Below are 16,944 nucleotides of genomic sequence, written 5' to 3' on the forward strand. Positions count from 1 at the left end.
ATTACAGAAATTTAAAATATACTTTTAATCTAATAACAACAACTAAAATCAGAAAGTAACCTAGTAATAGCCCTCGTCTGTTCATTTGAGACCCTTCCTTTCTCAAGGGTATACTCCAGAGGCATGAGTGTCGGGGATGGGGGTGGGGTGCTACATCAACCAAACTAAGAATTTCGACAAATCCTGAGACAGGACAATGTGTACTTCAAACAATGTTCTTCTACCATCAACCAGGGCCCAGGAAGTCCATCTCTTCTCAAAGGGATGGTGAGATGCTCTGGTATCTGGAATGGATGGGACCCTCTGATTTCATGAGGCCCTGAGCAATATGGTATTAATACAAAACACAACAATAGTGTAGTCCTACAGCAAGATCCAAGTGGGTAACAGCGTGGAAGAGTAATGGGAAGTGGATACAGTTGGTGCCCTACCTAGATGCCTGTAAGAGCCCAGTGGATCCACGCCCCAGCGGTAGAGGCTCCCTCCTTCTACCGTGAACTGCCTTTTACTGAAGCTGGGGCCATAGAGCCTGGGCATGAATCTCCCTCCTCCATGGCTGGGGCATCTACACCTCAGCATCTCCTTCCCTCAAGACTCTCAACTGCTGAAGGACACAAGAGTACCAACAGCTGACGGAACAAAAATCCCTGCCTCAGAGTGACAGCAACACTGTGATACAATGCATGCCCAGGGCTCACCGTGGAGTCGGGCTGAAGGTGGACTCCGGCCAAAACCACTTCTTGCCAGCACCGCACTGTCCTAACCTCTTCTCTTACCCTTTCTCCTGAGGGCTCTCCCATAATGAGCCACAAACACCCTAAGCCCAGTCTCAGGTCTTCCTTCTAGAGGACCCGATGTAAGAAAGGATGTAAAATAAAGTAACAGATGTGGTAAGTGCAGGGACAGGCTGGGGCCTCGGGTGCATTGGGGTAGGGGGGTGATAAACAGCATCTGAAGAAGGATTCCTGTGGGTCTTAGAAGAGTAGGGGTTTCAGCTAGGGGCACTCCAGAAGGAGCAGACATGCAGCAGTGGAGGAGAGAAAGAGCATGGCCAGTGTAGGGAACTGTGTGCAGGTGGATGTAGCTGGAGTGTAAAGTGAGATGCCATGGAGGTTCGAGATGCAGTTGGTGGGGGACGAAGGACCCAAGCAAGCCTTGTGTGCGTTTGCTTATTATTATTATTATACTTACTAGATCGCCAGTTTATTGTAAAAGGATACAACTCAGGAACAGCCAGGTGGAAGGGATGCAGAGGACAAGGTATGGGGAAAGGGTGAGGAAGTTCCATGCTCTCCGCAGGGGTGCCAATCCTCCAGTGCCTCCCCGTGTTCACCGACCAGGAAGTTCCTCCTTATTTGTGGTTTTCAGCCCAGCAATTCTCCTTGTCGTTTCTGTGTGTCATTCTCTTTTCACTGTGTATGTCTCACCACCCTGGTCTCTGTCACACACCACCTATCTGACTCCGGACAACTAGCTTACTTAGGCGCCAAGTCTCAGTTTCCTCATCAGTAAAATGAGAAGAACGTCAATAGTCACCTCATCCAGTAGGCTGATTATGTGAGAGACTATATGTACTGATCCAATGTCTGAGACAAAGTAGATGCCCAATAAATGTTAGCTGCTGTTCCCATGGCCCCAGGATTTATTTATTCTCTCTCTCTGTTAGCTGCCTGTAAGAGAGAGCTGATATTTTCAAAGAGATTACCAGTTGTATTTACCAAGTCACCATTCTCTGTTTGCCATTCAAATAGAAATCAGATTACTTTCTATTTCTCTCTAAATTATTTTTTAAGTTTAGTAACCCCCTTTCCTTAGATTAGCAGTCTACTCCTGTCCAATAACACAAACTTCATAGCTTGTAATATCTTCTAAATATGAAGAGTACAAGCACATATTTTCCATACCACTAGGGTAGGAAAGTGTTCTTTCCTTAAAGGATTCTGTTTAACACAGGGAAAGCAAAGAAGAATCAGTTCAACATATTTCAAAGTCGTTTGGGGGAAATAAAGTGCTATTTTTATATCTGAACTCAAAATCCCCATGCAGTCTATTTGCTGAGTTTCTCCACAAGACAGGCAGCCCACTGAAGATCACAGGAGTCGAGCAAGAGGTAGGGGTGAGCAGGATGGCATCTCCCCAGCTTTTCTTTAGGATTTTGCATTTTAGACATAAATAAATTTAGATGTTTCCCTAGTCCATGAAAGACAAGGCTGAAGGGAGGGAATGCTGGCTTCCATTAAATGGAAGAGCTCTTAATAATCTGCAGTGTTCTTCAAAGAGCTCACTGCAAGGCAGGCCAGATATAAGGAGAAGGCTGGAACCCTCACATCCAACAGCCCCTCAGGTAGGTACTATTTTATCTGCAGGTGGCCTAGCACTGAAACGGTCTAAGTCTGAATCCCCGCTCTGCTACGTTTTCTACTTTCTGCTAGCTTTTTCAGACGTTGAGCAAGTTACTAATTCTTGGTTTCCATGTTTGTAAATGTAATAAATACCTCCACTGCATGGAGCTGTTTGCAAGGGTTATATTAAATGGGATAATATATTTAAGCACCTGGCACAATGCCTGGTGCACAGTGCAGGGGCCATGATGGTAACAGGTGTTGTTGCTGGTGGTGGTGGTGTTATTTTTTATTTTTTATTTTTTTCTGTTGGACCCAGTGATTTTTTTCTCCCTATTGCTTGGCATAGAAATATCTGCTCATGTCTCCAACAGGGGAACGATAATACTTTCTCTTCCTTTAAATGCAAGAGTATTTTGGATCTTTGTAACCTTGCAAATTCCAGCAAAATATACTTTCATCTATTCCTCCCTTACACAGGGCAGAGAAATCTTACATACTGGAGGCAGAAAGACGTGGTAGCACAGTGCTACAACAGGTATCACAGCTACCTCAGGGGAGTCAGGTGTAAGAGCTGTTTACGATCCAGCTGGCCCACAGCAGGCATCAAGCCGTCTGAGAAAGCACCACATTCCACCACTGACCTTGGAGAGGGGGACAGGCTCCGGTTCTAGCAACTGCCGACTTACAGAGGGTTCGGTGCTGGAGGAAGCAGTCCTCTCCAAGACGTGGATACTCTGAAAATAAATGGAAATACATCCCAGGGTGAGACAGCCCATTTTTCACATGGATGGACACGGGGGCGAGGTCACACAGTGAACTACAGTAAACACAGTGAGCCATGGTAACGATGGCAAGTTCCTGAGGAGACCAAAGGCAGCAGCAACAGTCAGAAAAATGCCAGCACGGGATTTTGTTTTCCCCTCTTCCAGATATGCTCTACAACAGCTGGTTTGTCTTCGAGAAAAAGTCAGAGATTGCACACATTTAAAAAACCACAGAGCATGCCTCAACATATTTATTACTTTACGAGAATGTATATCCACCACTTAGACAATTAGCCTTACATAAAAATATCTGCTTACCTCTCTCTGAGGGCAACAGACAAAAGGGAAGGTCTACATCAAAAATCCCAGAGCCTTAATACCACTTAGTCTCTAGAGTTTCATAATCCTTATGAAATCATTGTAATCGTAGTATCTTACAAAAATTCTTAAATGAGCAGAGAAGAAAATGATTCATCAAGTACAAAACAGTAGATGTGTGTTATAGACTACAAAAAGCACTCACAGATCAGTGACTTTCCAACAGAAAAATAGCAAAGAACATTAACAGGCAACTCATGCAGGACATTTGAAAAGATGTTCAACCTCAACCTCAGAAGTATTCAAAGAAATGAAAACCAAATAATGATTTTTTTTTAAAAACCATTAGATTCAAGAATAGATCAGATGGGAGAAAGGGAGTATAAATCGGGTGTGATCTTTCTAAAGAGGAGCCATTTTATTAAAAACAAAAAAAAACAAAAAAAAACTCTTTGGAAAAAGAAGAACATGCCTCATTGACCTAGCAATCCCATAGCTAAATCTTTACCCTGAAGGAATCAGATTTGCTATACAAAGATATAAGGACAGACAGTTTACTATTATTTTACTATAGTAAAAAACATCTAACACATATGAGACTTATAAGGCAACTCCATACAGTGATCGAAAATGACAATGTGGATCTATATCTACTGATATGGAAAAAATACCCCTGATGTTCTGTCAACTGAAAAATCAGGCTACCAAGAATATGTAGAATATGATACTATATATATAATCAAAACATGTTCCCTAATGTTCACAGCAGCTGCATAAAGGGGATAGAATTATAGGTATTTTTAATTTTTTCTTATTTTTTAATGCAATAAGTAGGTATAACTTGTGTATTTGGGAAAAAGTATTTTCTATGGGGGAATTAACCTGAAAGACATCAAAGAAATAACTCAATGGAATTAATATTTAGGTGTAGGCTGAAAATGAAAAGTAACTTTTTTACTCTAGTGGGAACATTTCACTGTTTCAATAAATGAGGTCAGTATTTTATTTACTTATTGAGGCCTCTGTTTTTTGATATCTCACTTGAAAATTATTAGGTTAATATTTGCTTTTTCAAGAAAAAATTACACTCCAACCTGAGCCAAATTATTCTAATTTCTTGGTAAGTTTCCAAGCTTTTGGTTATTTCTATTACCTTGAGAATAAAGTGTCTGATTACAGATTTTGAAATCCTCCCCAAATGCATTTTTAAAATCATTTATTAGAGAATAATTGGGGCACCTGGGTGGCTCAGTCTGTTAAGCATCATGATCTCATGGTTCATGGGTTCGAGCCCCACCTGGGGTTCTGTGCTGACAGCTCAGAGTATGGAGCCTGCTTCAGATTCTCTGTCTCCTTCCCTCTCTGCCCCTCCCCCACACATGCTCTGTCTCTCAAAAATAAATAAATATTTAAAAATTAAAAAAAAAAAAACAAAGAATAATTACAGTGAAAAGTTTATGAACTGTTCCCCATTTCTCCAATTTGAGGAAATATAAGAAATAAGAAAAGAACAGATATTTTGGGGCCAAATATAAAGTTGGGCAGCAAGAATTCCTTATCTGACACCTATAGTGTCCAAGGACAATCTAACCATTAGCTGGGACTCTGTTCTTTCCATTTTTGGATTTATCTGAATGAGCAGAGAAAAATGATGAATGTAGCTCAGTATCCATATTTGTGTCAGTGCCTTTTGTGAGATAATCAAAAGCAAAGGCATCTTATGGAGTGAAAAGCTGGTGGTGTGTGTTCAGATCTTAGACAAAAAGGGAGCAAAAGACTCAGGACTTGCATATTGATATTTTGGATAGGATCCTATTCAAAACATATCAGCTAAATTTAAATTTTAGATGTATTCTGAGAGCATATAATTAGAAACTAAAATGAGAATTTTGTTGCTGTTGAAACAAGAATGTTATGGGGCGCTTGGGTGACTCAGCTGGTTGAGCATCTGACTCTTGATTTCAGCTCAGGTCATGATCTCAGGGTCATGGGATTGAGCCCCACATTGTGCTCAGCACTGATCATGGAGTCTGCTTGGGATCCTCTCTCTCCCTGTCCTCCCCCCCACCCGCCCCCCCGCTCCCCGCCAAAACGAAACAAAACAAAACAACCCCAAGAATGTTATTACCTTCTTCTGGGAGGTAATGTCCCCCTCCCAACTTTCATTTTATTTTTATGTTTTAAAATGACAAAACTAATATACGCTCATTACAAAAGATTCAAACACAACAGAGAAATACAGAAAAGGTCAAACCTCCCATTCCTTTGCTACTCATCACTTTACCCCTTAGCTTCTGGAGCAGTGATTTATCAAAAGGTAGTCCATGAACCTGGGAGTCCCTAAGGCTCTTTCAAGGGGGTCTGAGAGGTGAAAACTCCTTTTATAGTAAAGCCAAGAAGTTACTTGCCTTTTTAATTCTCATTCCCTCATTAATGTACAGTGGAGGTTTTTGAGGATACATAACATGTGGTATTATAACATATTAAACAGAAGCCGACTGAGAATCTAGTTGTTTTCTACAAACATCAGAAATTTTTTTTACAAAAATGTAAAACATTATAATTCTCACTAAAATTAATTTTGGTAATATTGTTAAAAAATTTTTTTTGGATGTTTATTTATTTTTGAGAGAGAGAAACAGAGCATGAGTGGGGGGAGGGGCAGAGAGAGAGGAAGACACAGAATCCGAAGCAGGCTCCAGGCTCTGAGCTGTCAGCACAGAGTCCGACATGGGGCTTGAATCCACGAGCTATAAGATCATGACCTGAGCTGAAGTCAGATGCTTAACTGACTGGGCCACCCAGGTGCTCCGGTAATACTTTTTTAAAATAAAAAATGTTATTTAGGCTAGCATGTGGTGAGTCTATTTTATTTTTAAATATATTAACGGGGCGCCTGGGTGGCTCAGTCGGTTGGGCGTACGACTTCAGCTCAGGTCATGATCTCGCCGTCCGTGAGTTCGAGCCCCGCATCGGGCTCTGGGCTGATGGCTCAGAGCCTGGAGCCTGCTTCCGATTCTGTGTCTCCCTTTCTCTCTGCCCCTCCCCCGTTCATGCTCTGTCTCTCTCTGTCTCAAAAACAAATAAAACGTTAAAAAAAAAAAAAAAAAATATATATATATATATATATATATTAAGGGGCGCCTGGGTGGCTCAGTCGGTTAAGCGGCCGACTTCGGCTCAGGTCATGATCTCGCGGTCCGTGAGTTTGAGCCCCGCGTCGGGCTCTGTGCTGACGGCTCAGAGCCTGGAGCCTGTTTCAGATTCTGTGCCTCCCTCTCTCTGACCCTCCCCCGTTCATGCTCTGTCTCTCTTTGTCTCAAAAATAAATAAACGTTTAAAAAAATTTTTTTAAATAAATAAATAAATATATTAAGAAATATTAAATTTTTTATACACTTTAATTTCTAATACAGTAAATACAGACAGACATAATCCACATATACACAACTCTCTTTGAGGTCTTCATTAGTTTTAAAGAGGGTAAAGGGTTCCTGAGAACTGCTATTCTAGAAAAAATACTATAAAACTTTTGTGGTTATTAAAATGGAGAATTCTGACTTGCACCTAAGTTATTCTTTTTCTCATAAAGCTTATTTTCAGGAAAAGCATTTTTAAAAAAAACTAATATTTCAAAATTTACTTACAACTACTTAATCTACCTCAAACTAAATTATATAAATCTACTCATTAACAATCCCAAACTGTCCAGACACATCACATAAACCGGTAAGAGGAAACCAAATCATGTTTCATGTATTCTTCAAATATATCTGAGAAAACCTTCCCTAATTGTAAATTCTATAAAGATTAAAAAAAAAAACCGTGAAAGTATTTTTTAAATGCATGAGTTGGTTTTTCTAAAAAAAACAACCATGAGCATAAAAGATATATAGGTGTCAATGAACTCTGTCTGCCGGTGAAATGTACCTGTAATTCATTCATCCATCCATTGGTTCAATTAATCACCAAATAACCTATTGGTTATTGGGCCCTGTACTGTGCTAGGAGCAGATGACAGGGTGGTGGAGAACAAAATAGACAAGAGAATTGCTCCTAATGATTATATTCTAGAGAGAGGTCTTATACCAAAGACCAAAAAAGGCTGAACAAATTTTTATAAACCTGCGCCTTAACCCTGTTCCGTGTGGCTACTGCTTTTACTTATTTCATATTGTCCAGGGAAATATCCTTGGCTTGAGCTTCTCTTTAAGAGCCCTACTCAGCCCTCATCCTTGCAGGTTGCTGAGCAATAGAACACATATACATTGCCTCCCCGACCCCATCCCTGTCAAATAAACATGGTAAGGAAAGCAAAACTTGACCTTAGTAACTATGCAGGCAGGAAATAAAGGATTAACTCAGGAATTTAGCCAGGGGAAGGAAACTAAATCCTCTAATTTCCAAACCAAGCCACAGACCTATAGAAGATCAATTTAGGATATTTAAAGTATGATAAAAATGAGTTTTGTCTCTATAGACACCTATCTATCCAATTATTTATTATTGTCCCATGATAAAAAATTAATCCACTACCTTAAGAATTGCCTTCATGGTGTTTGAAGTCAAAAGCATATCCTGAGGTTATATAATCACACACAACGCTTCATCATTTGTAGTGAACTATCTAAATACTTGAATGCTGCATTTTCAACATTGGCGGATAAAAAGAAGATAGTTTTCAAATTTAACCATACTCGGTGTTGGACTCTAGTTAGATTGGGGGGAACAAGCTCATATTCATCTTGGTATCCTGCCTCCTCTACTGCCAGCCCACCCTTGGCACAAGTCCTTGCAAATTGTAGCCGGTCAGAAATTTCTGGAATTTTTAAGTGCTCTCTGATTAATTTGTAGAGAACAGTCCCTCAGTAATTATTGACACATGATTAGGCATAAAACTGCCTTCTAGCTTCATCTTGGAATTATAAAAATCACAGCTCCAATAGGCTAGAACTTTTGAAAACATTTAAAGAACTTAACTTTTAAAATCGAGACATCCAGTGGATTAACCTCAGGGCTCTTGTTTATTCGATTTAAAGCTATGGTTGGTAAAATTTAATGTAGCAACATCTTCAGTAACAAAAATGAATCTGTTTCATAAGGTTTCCCTTATGATCTTAATCTGTGCTATATACTTTTGTGTACTTTTCTTCACAAGCTGGCTATTTTCACATTCTTTCACGGTAATGTGGAAATATTGTCAAGGTGTTACACATATTAGATAAGGAGCTTAAATAAAGGGTTACATAACCCTTTTATGTATGTATGTATGTATGTATGTTTTATTTATTTATTTTATTTATTAAAAAAATTTTTTTAAATGCTTATTTATTTTTGAGAGACAGAGTCAGAGTGTGAGCAGTGGAGGGGCAGAGAGAGGGGGAGATATAGAATCTGAAGTAGGCTCCAGGCTCCGAGCCATCAGCCCAGAGCCTGATGCGGGGCTCGAACTCACGAACCGTGAAATCACGACCTGAGCTGAAGTCGGACACTCAACTGACTGAGCCACCCAGGCACCCTGTTAATTAGTCTTTTATTTATTTATTTTTTAAACGTTTTCATTTATTTTTGAGACAGAGAGAGACAGAGCATAACGGGGGAGGGTCAGAGAGAGAGGGAGACACAGAATCAGAAGCAGGCTCCAGGCTCTGAGCCATCAGCCCAGAGCCCGACGCGGGGCTCGAACTCACGGACCGCGAGATCATGACCTGAGCCGAAGTCGGCTGCCCAACCGACTGAGCCACCCAGGCGCCCCTTAATTAGTCTTTTAAAGTCAAGTTTCCTTTCAAATCCTAAAATTACAACTTAATTTTCAGGTCAGTGGGGTTTTTTTTTGAAGACTTTTTTTTAGAGTAGTTTTATAAAAGTTCACAGCAAAACTGAGAGAAAGGTACAGAGATTTCCCATATACCGCTGGCCCATATACTACATAGGCATGGTCTCCCCTAGAGTCAGCATTCCCCACCAGAGTGGTACATTTGTGATAGTGATGAACCTAGCTTGGTTACAGGTCAGTTTTCTAGGGAACTTATTAGCACACGCAGAGAAGGTGGGAAGTACTACTTGGCTAACCGTTATTCCTCCTGCTCAAAGAGAACTGATGTATATTTCACTTAAAGCCAAGAGTCCAGGACAAACATGCCACTACAGCTCTTTAATTTGGTAAAAGTTCATCCAGTGCAACTCCTGCAGAGGGGAATGTGACTCTAACATGAGAATGCACAAGATCTGAACAGCTCTCCTGGTTTGTTGGGTCTGTCCGTTTATTCATTTCATTTCAAAGACATATAGGAACTGCTATAACTATTTCAGGCCATGGCTACAAATTTCTGTATAGATTCACTTTTCATACAAGTTTAGCAGAGTAAAAAGGAGAACTGGCCCACCTCTCTCTAAATGTTAACTCTGCTGAAATTGTCCGATGATCCTCTCTAAGCTATTTTTATAATCATCAACTATATAAAATATTTTCAAAGAAAAATACCGAAAATAATTTCTAAACCTCTAAAGGATTTTCTCCTTCAAGCTTTTGGTTGCTAGGCATGTGTCTCTTCTAGTGACACTGAATTCTAACACAGCAACACTATTTCAGTGATGCTCGTAATCTTCATGTGATAGTGCTGATGACAACGATGGTGGAGACAGTTAATATTTGGTGTTCTCTATATCCCTGTCTCCAGGTTTTACATGGATTATTTCATTCCATTTCCACACAAAGCCTTTGAGTAATGACTATGACATTTATTTTATGGCCGATTGAACAGGGAGAGGCACAGAGGGGTTAAATTAATGACACAGAGTCAGTAAGTGTTGGAGTTGGAATGTGAGTGGAGACTTTACTCTGCGTCCGAGCTTTTAAGTACTGCCTTCTGCTGAAATTAAAGCTGACGGTAAACGGCAGAAACGATAGTAATTTCAAGCAGTGTATTCCCTCAAGACTAACTGAACACATCAAAAGCCATCCTCTACCACAGGCTTTTGTGGAAGCAGAGAGGCAGAAATGAGTAAAACAGAACAGGATTGCAGCACTCTTAAATATGGTACAGCCTCATGGTGTTTCCAAGTCAAGAACTAAGAGCAAGCCAGCTAGCTTTTCCTTCAGAGATCCAGTGTCCAATGCAGAGAAAAGAATGTAATTTTTGAAGTCACACAGATGAGCATACCAACCCTCATGCTGCTATTTACCACGTGACTTGGGCAAATCATGAACCTCTCTCAGCCTCAGTGTCCTCTATCTATAAAATGGGGATAGTAACGTCTACCTTAGAAGACACTGCAAATCACAGAGCTGGCACCCAGTGTATGCACAGTGCTGCCCAGAGCCTTGCACACCATGGGCATTTAATAAATGGTAGCTAACATCTCGGTGGTAATGCTGTAAGAATAAATGTTTAGGAATTCTGTGCGATTTTATTGCCATAGAAGGATGTGTCCAAACACCCCGCTGGGGTGTGACATCTGAAAATAAAGAATCCAGGGACACCTGGGTGGCTCAGTTGGTTAAGCATCCAACCCTTGGTTTTGATTCAGGTCATGATCTCATCTTTTGTGAGATCGAGCCCTGGTCGGGCTCTGTGCTGACAGTGCAGAGCCTGTTTGGGATTCTCTCTCTCCCCTCTCTCTGCCTCTCCTCTGCTCACTCTCTATCTTTGTCTCTCAAAATAAACATATATTTTTAAGTGAAAATGAAGAATCCATACTTGACATGATCATCATGTTACCTGGTCAACCTAGTAACCAAAGTCGGCACTACTTTGCAAACAGAGCATCAGAACTTACTGAGGAAGCTGACAGAGTGAGTGGAGACAGATGCCCTAAACACCTGCTAGCAGGACAAAGAGCAGCAGATGGATGCTGACCCCACACCACCCCGAACGGTGATGCTGACCCTGAACCTTGTGAATGGCTATGCGACCCCGCACCCCCTGAATGGAGATGCCGACCCTGCACCCTCCTGGATGGTGATGCCGACCCTGCATCCTCCTGAATGGTGATGCCCACCTTGCACCCCCTGAATGGCAATGCCCACCCTGCACCCCCCTGAATGGCGCAGCAGAAGAGGCATATGGACTTGTCACTGTCTTCTTAATAACTCCCTTCAAGGAAATATTATTATTGGAATAGCATAAAATATTAAAATCATGAAAGCCATAAGGTCATGACTGAATATGTAGTAATCCCACTACTTTCTTTATAGTAGCAATTGTCTTACTCTCACTGAAAGATGGAAGAATTGCATTAATAATAAATCTCTACATAAGCGCCACTGAAATGAATGAAAGAAAATTTTAGAAACAGTGGCTGGAAAAATTCCACACAGCACACCTGGAAAACCCTAAAGGGAGCAGTAGCAGTCACCACAGTCTTGACTCTGTGTGTGTACAAACATGAAAACTTCCTAAGAACCAACAGCTTTGGCCCCACATTGAAGTGGCCTATTGTTGGAAACACTGCATTGTAAGAAATGCCATCAGGACCCATCAAGTGGCCCATTTATAGCCGAGAGCATTTCAGCAATCTTGACTATGAAGTGGCAAAAGGCATGTGAATAAACAGCTTTTTAATTCCCATGATTGCCTTCAAGTAGCACTAGAAGCAGAACTTACTGCTTCTAGGAGCGGGTTTGCTACTCCCCTGTACTCTAATACTCACAAACACATTAATAAGATCACCGAAAACCCCAGCAACTATGACCATTCTTCACTGCGGCAATTGTAAATAAATGGTGAATAATGGAGACAAGTACTAGGTCACTTCAAGAGCAAAGGCTCCGGAACATGAAGAGTTAATATAAAAGGCAGGAGAGCACTTATGTGTGACTGGAAAAGAACACTAAAGTCAAGGTAATTTGTAATTTTCTAAAAGGCTATTTAAATGGCCCAGAACAGACAAGGGATTTTAGTAGGACAATCACTCACGTGATTTTGTTAGCAATAAAAGTAAAAAAAAAAAAAAAAAATCCTATATGTATCTATTCAACACTTACATATGTATACTTAAGACAGAGTTGATTGATTTGCTGTGATTACCCGTGTGAACTCAGAGCAGATACATCTATAATTTGCCTATATGTACCCATAAGTCTTTGCTGAATGAAAGAACAAATTAAGTTGGCACGAGATAAATACAGGTCGTTAAGAGGAGAAAAGGTGGCCCAGCTTCCGCCTCAGTACCTCAAAGATGGTTTTAAAAATTTGTTCCAAGTCTCCCCTGTAGCACATCCTACATATTCATTTATTTGTAAATCTTATGGAGTTAAGGCTTACAATTTTATTATTAAAATGGCTGACACTTATATTTACTTCACTCAAAATACTATTTAAACCTACATACATATGCACAGTAACTCACAAAATAAATGACTCACAAAATATGACATATATTTTTTACTATAGAAGCAATATACATTCATTGCAGAAATGTGGTGGGGGGAACAGAAAAGAAAAAAGAAATTAAAACTACCACACCAGCAATAACCTCTTTCAATATCTTGGTATATTTGCTTTCAGCTTTTTTTCAATTCATATATCCACCCAATTCTTAATAGCCAGTTTTCTTCAATTAACAATGTAACATTTTTCTTACAGCATGAAAAATTCTTCAGAAACATTTTCAGCAGCTGTGCAATATTCCACTGCATGACTGTGAGATAGGTTATTTTTTTTAATGTTTATTTTATTTTATTTTTTTTTGAGACAGAGGGAGAGAAAGAGAGAGAGAGAGAGAGTGTGAGCAGGGAAAGAGGAGAGGCAGACACAGAAAGCGAAGCAGTCTCCAGGCTCTGAGCTGTGCACAGAGCCCAACGTGGGGCTCAAACTCACAAACCGTGAGATCATGACCTGAGCTGAAGTCAGATGCTTAACTGACTGAGCCACTGCTTAATCTTGGCGTCCTGAGATAGGTTTTTTTTTTTTTTTTTTTTTAATTTATTTATTTATTTTGAGAGAGAAAGAGGCAGCACAAGTGGGGGAAGGGAAGAGAGAGGGAGAGACAGAATCCCAAGCAGACTCCACACTGCCAGTGCAGTCTACTGTGGGGCTCGCGTCTATGAACAGTGACATTGTGACCCGAGCCGAAACCAAGAGTCAGACACTCAACCAATTGAGCCACCCAGGCGCCCCAAAATAGTTATTTAAATAACTTCTTGTTTAACATCAGGCAGTTGCTAATATTTTAATAGTATAAAAATACTTTGATAAAGGTCTTTGCACAAAAATCTTTACATGTATCTTTGGTGTTTCCTTGGAATACATTTCTTAGAAGCTGAGTTACCGTGTCCTATGGGATAACCTCTGAAAAGTCTTTAGATATGCATTACAAAATTTCCCTCCAGAAAAGTAGAATCCGTTAACATGCTAAGCAGTAGTGCACAAGAATGTCCATTTCCCTCAAACTTCATGAACACTGGCTATTATCACTATCACAAAATCACCTCTTAATTAGGATTTGAAGTCAAGAAGTCTGGAACTTTAAAGTACACAACATGCATGGGGCTTTCTTTTACCTTTGTGACAGTATTTTACTTAGAGCCTAGCCACTTTTAGTGGCTACTGGGCAAAGGGATGGTAAAATTTTCTATTTGTCAAAACTGAAAATCAAATAAAGCAGTTTTTGTAGAATTTATGATCCTTTGAGACAATGTTTTTATAGTCCTTCAGAAATACCTATAAATGTATTCTGTAAGAGCAATGCTTTCCAAATCTGGGTAAATAACAGTCTCCTAGGGAAGCTTCTATACATGACAGATTCCCAAGCCCCCTCAGTGACCTACGAATGAGATCCTCTGGGGTTCACTAACTGATTATACTGTGGCTCTTTCCATTTGGTGTTATGTCTAAGAACTAAACATGCAGTGTTAATCTTGAGTCTGGTGACAAATTTGTTGCTATGAAAATGCTATCCCAAACCAGCCAGCTCAAGTAATAAGAGATCACTTCTTCAGTGAGACACTGATAAAACAGTCATAGAAAAATCAAAGGATTCTACAGACACACCAGGGAAAGCAGTAGCCAGATTCTCAAATAATGCCGAGTTCTGAATTACTCGTGGATAATGAGCATCTGAATGACAGGTGGCAAATTTCTTTCCAATGATCTCAATTTCAGCACCTGTGACATGGACTGGGCACACACTGTAAACATCAAGCAGTGGTGACAGTGGTCTCCAAAGGGTGGGCACAGCAAGAAAACTATGGGGATGCTCATTTCATTTCACGGAAAAGGCTAATCACAGTTTTCAATGAACAAATGCTCAAAACTTCTCGTTCCAAAGGCAATAGGTGTAGTGAAAATACAGAAAATTCAGGAAAGCACAAAGTGAATGATTCACCTTTGAGAACAGTAGGTCACGATAAAAACTATTAATACAGTGGTCTATGTATCATTTGGTCTTGCTTCCTTGGCCAATGAAGATGTAAAAAATCACTGTTGCTACAGAGAGAAAAAATGAGGAGGCGAACATAACTCAAAATAATTGACAAATGCTGCTTACAGAGTTTGCTTAGAAGTGAACAGAAGGCCCTTCTCCTGGACATTCAGCTTGTCAAACCTTGCAACAGAGCTAACAGTGGTGTGGTCAAGAACTTTAGGAGCTCCAGAATCAGGCTTCCAGGGAGCAGACCCTGTCTTAGGCTGCTCATTAGCTGTGGGGAAGACATTTCACCACTTTATGCCATAGTTTAGGTCTCTAAAAAAGGTGATGACCGGGGCACCTGGGTGGCTCAGTCGGTTAAGCGTCCGACTTCAGCTCAGGTCACGATCTCATGGTCCGTGAGTTCGAGCCCCACATCAGGCTCTGTGCTGACGGCTCAGAGCCTGGAGCCTGCTTCGGATTCTGTGTCTCCCTCTCTCTCTGCTCCTCCCCCGTTCATGCTCTGTCTCTCTCTGTCTCAAAAATAAATAAACGTTAAAAAAAAAATTAAAAAAAAAAAAAGGTGATGACCGTCCCAACCTTCCACAGTGAGAACGCACGAAATACTAGCTGTTGCTGGTGTTGTTCTATTTGTTTATTCATGAACTTTGCCTAATATTTAGACTTTTCAGAACACCCAGTTTACAAAATGCATCTAAATCACAGAAGTTTCTCACAGTGTGTTTTTGTAAGAAATTATTTTTTTTCCCATTGACCTCGGTCCTAAGTCTTTGAAGTTAAGTTCCAGGGGATGAATGGAATCCCAAAAAGGCTAAATTGGAGGTTTGGTATTAAATCAGGAAGCCTTGATATTTTTTTTTCCCTCTAAGAACTAGAATATTTTTGTTTGAGGTAATATTTTATTTTTTTCAACTCAAAGATGGAAATATTTCATATTCAGGTAGACACACTATATTTCAAAGCAGTGATTTGGTTATTTCATTTAATAAAGCTATTTGAAGAAGATGTGTCAGAGGTTCAGTTGGGAGAGACACATTCCAATTCAGTTCACGTAGATGCTAGGGGATGTTTTTATCAGCCTGTTTGTCTAAGGAGAAATGTTGTTATGAAAACCCCATACATAAAGTATAAACGTTGATGAAGAACACTCACTTTCTAGTTTTTTAGGCACCTTCTTCACTTACAATGAAAGCTGCACATGTAGCATATGCTGCTGCTACCAGAACTGGGAGATTATGTCGCCAGTCCATGGTGACGTGAGTCCCACAGAACCTCTGCTGGGGATACCTTTCACTCGTCATCCATGGACATTAACAGAAGGGGCCATGGTGTACTGTTGTTAATGATGTGTAGGAAACATCATTAGACACCCATGTAATTGACACACTCTATTCATTAAGACCGACTACAATACTAAATATATATTTCATAAAAACTGGCAAGAAGATTAACTCCCAGCCTCTTATGACCTATTCATAATATAATTTTTTCCTTAAAAATTATTTATTTTATGATCTCTGAGCTTTGGCAAACTTTAAATCATTATAAGGAATGGCTAATACTTTTTTTTCTTTGATTTTCCATTAAATTAAAAAGCCTGACTCATTTAAGCATTTGCAATGTCTAACCTGGTAGAGCTAAAACAATTCACTGATAACAGACACTATCATCTGGTAATTATGCATTCCAAATCCTAAATTCTTAGAGCAATAGTGTCTGATTTTCTGAAATGACCTGTTAATGATACAAATAAAAAATAATCAATGGCTTCAAACAGAGGCCTCACTTTTATTTATTTTTATGTTTTGAGAGAAAGAGAGAGAGAGAGCAGGGGAGGGGCAGAGGGAGAGGGAGAGAGAATCCCAAGCGGGCTCCATGCTGCCAGCACAGAGCCTGATGTAGGGCTTGATCCCACAACCCTGGGTCATGACCCAAGCTGAAATCAAGAGTTGGATGCTCAACCAACCGAGCCACTAAGGTGCCCCTAGAGGCCTTACTTTTAAAAATGCAGATCCTTGGGCCTAATACCAGAACTACAGAAACTGTCTCAACAGGGTGGTCTCAGTCTCATATATTGTAAAAAAAAATTCTCTAAAATATGTAAATGTAAGAGTAATTATCAAAACAAACAAACAAATAAAATCCAG

At 40.1% G+C, this 16,944-nt stretch overlaps 1 protein-coding gene across 16 annotated transcripts in view; it reads right to left on the reverse strand.

Annotated features, from left to right (window-relative positions):
- The window catches only part of OSBPL6 (oxysterol binding protein like 6), a 214,256-nt gene that overhangs the window by 69,216 nt on the left and 128,096 nt on the right, over window positions 1-16,944 (reverse strand). For 15 of the 16 annotated variants that reach the window (XM_060621942.3, XM_060621940.3, XM_060621947.3 and 12 more), the window contains one exon: window positions 2,987-3,079. In XM_060621942.3, coding sequence (XP_060477925.2) covers window positions 2,987-3,079 — 93 coding nt within the window. The remainder of the gene's footprint in view (window positions 1-2,986; window positions 3,080-16,944) is intronic. The other variant, XM_078451134.2, reaches the window with a different exon arrangement.

This window comes from Panthera onca, chromosome C1, assembly GCF_046562875.1.
Source record: "Panthera onca isolate mPanOnc1 chromosome C1, mPanOnc1 haplotype 2, whole genome shotgun sequence".
Lineage (NCBI taxonomy): Eukaryota > Metazoa > Chordata > Mammalia > Carnivora > Felidae > Panthera > Panthera onca.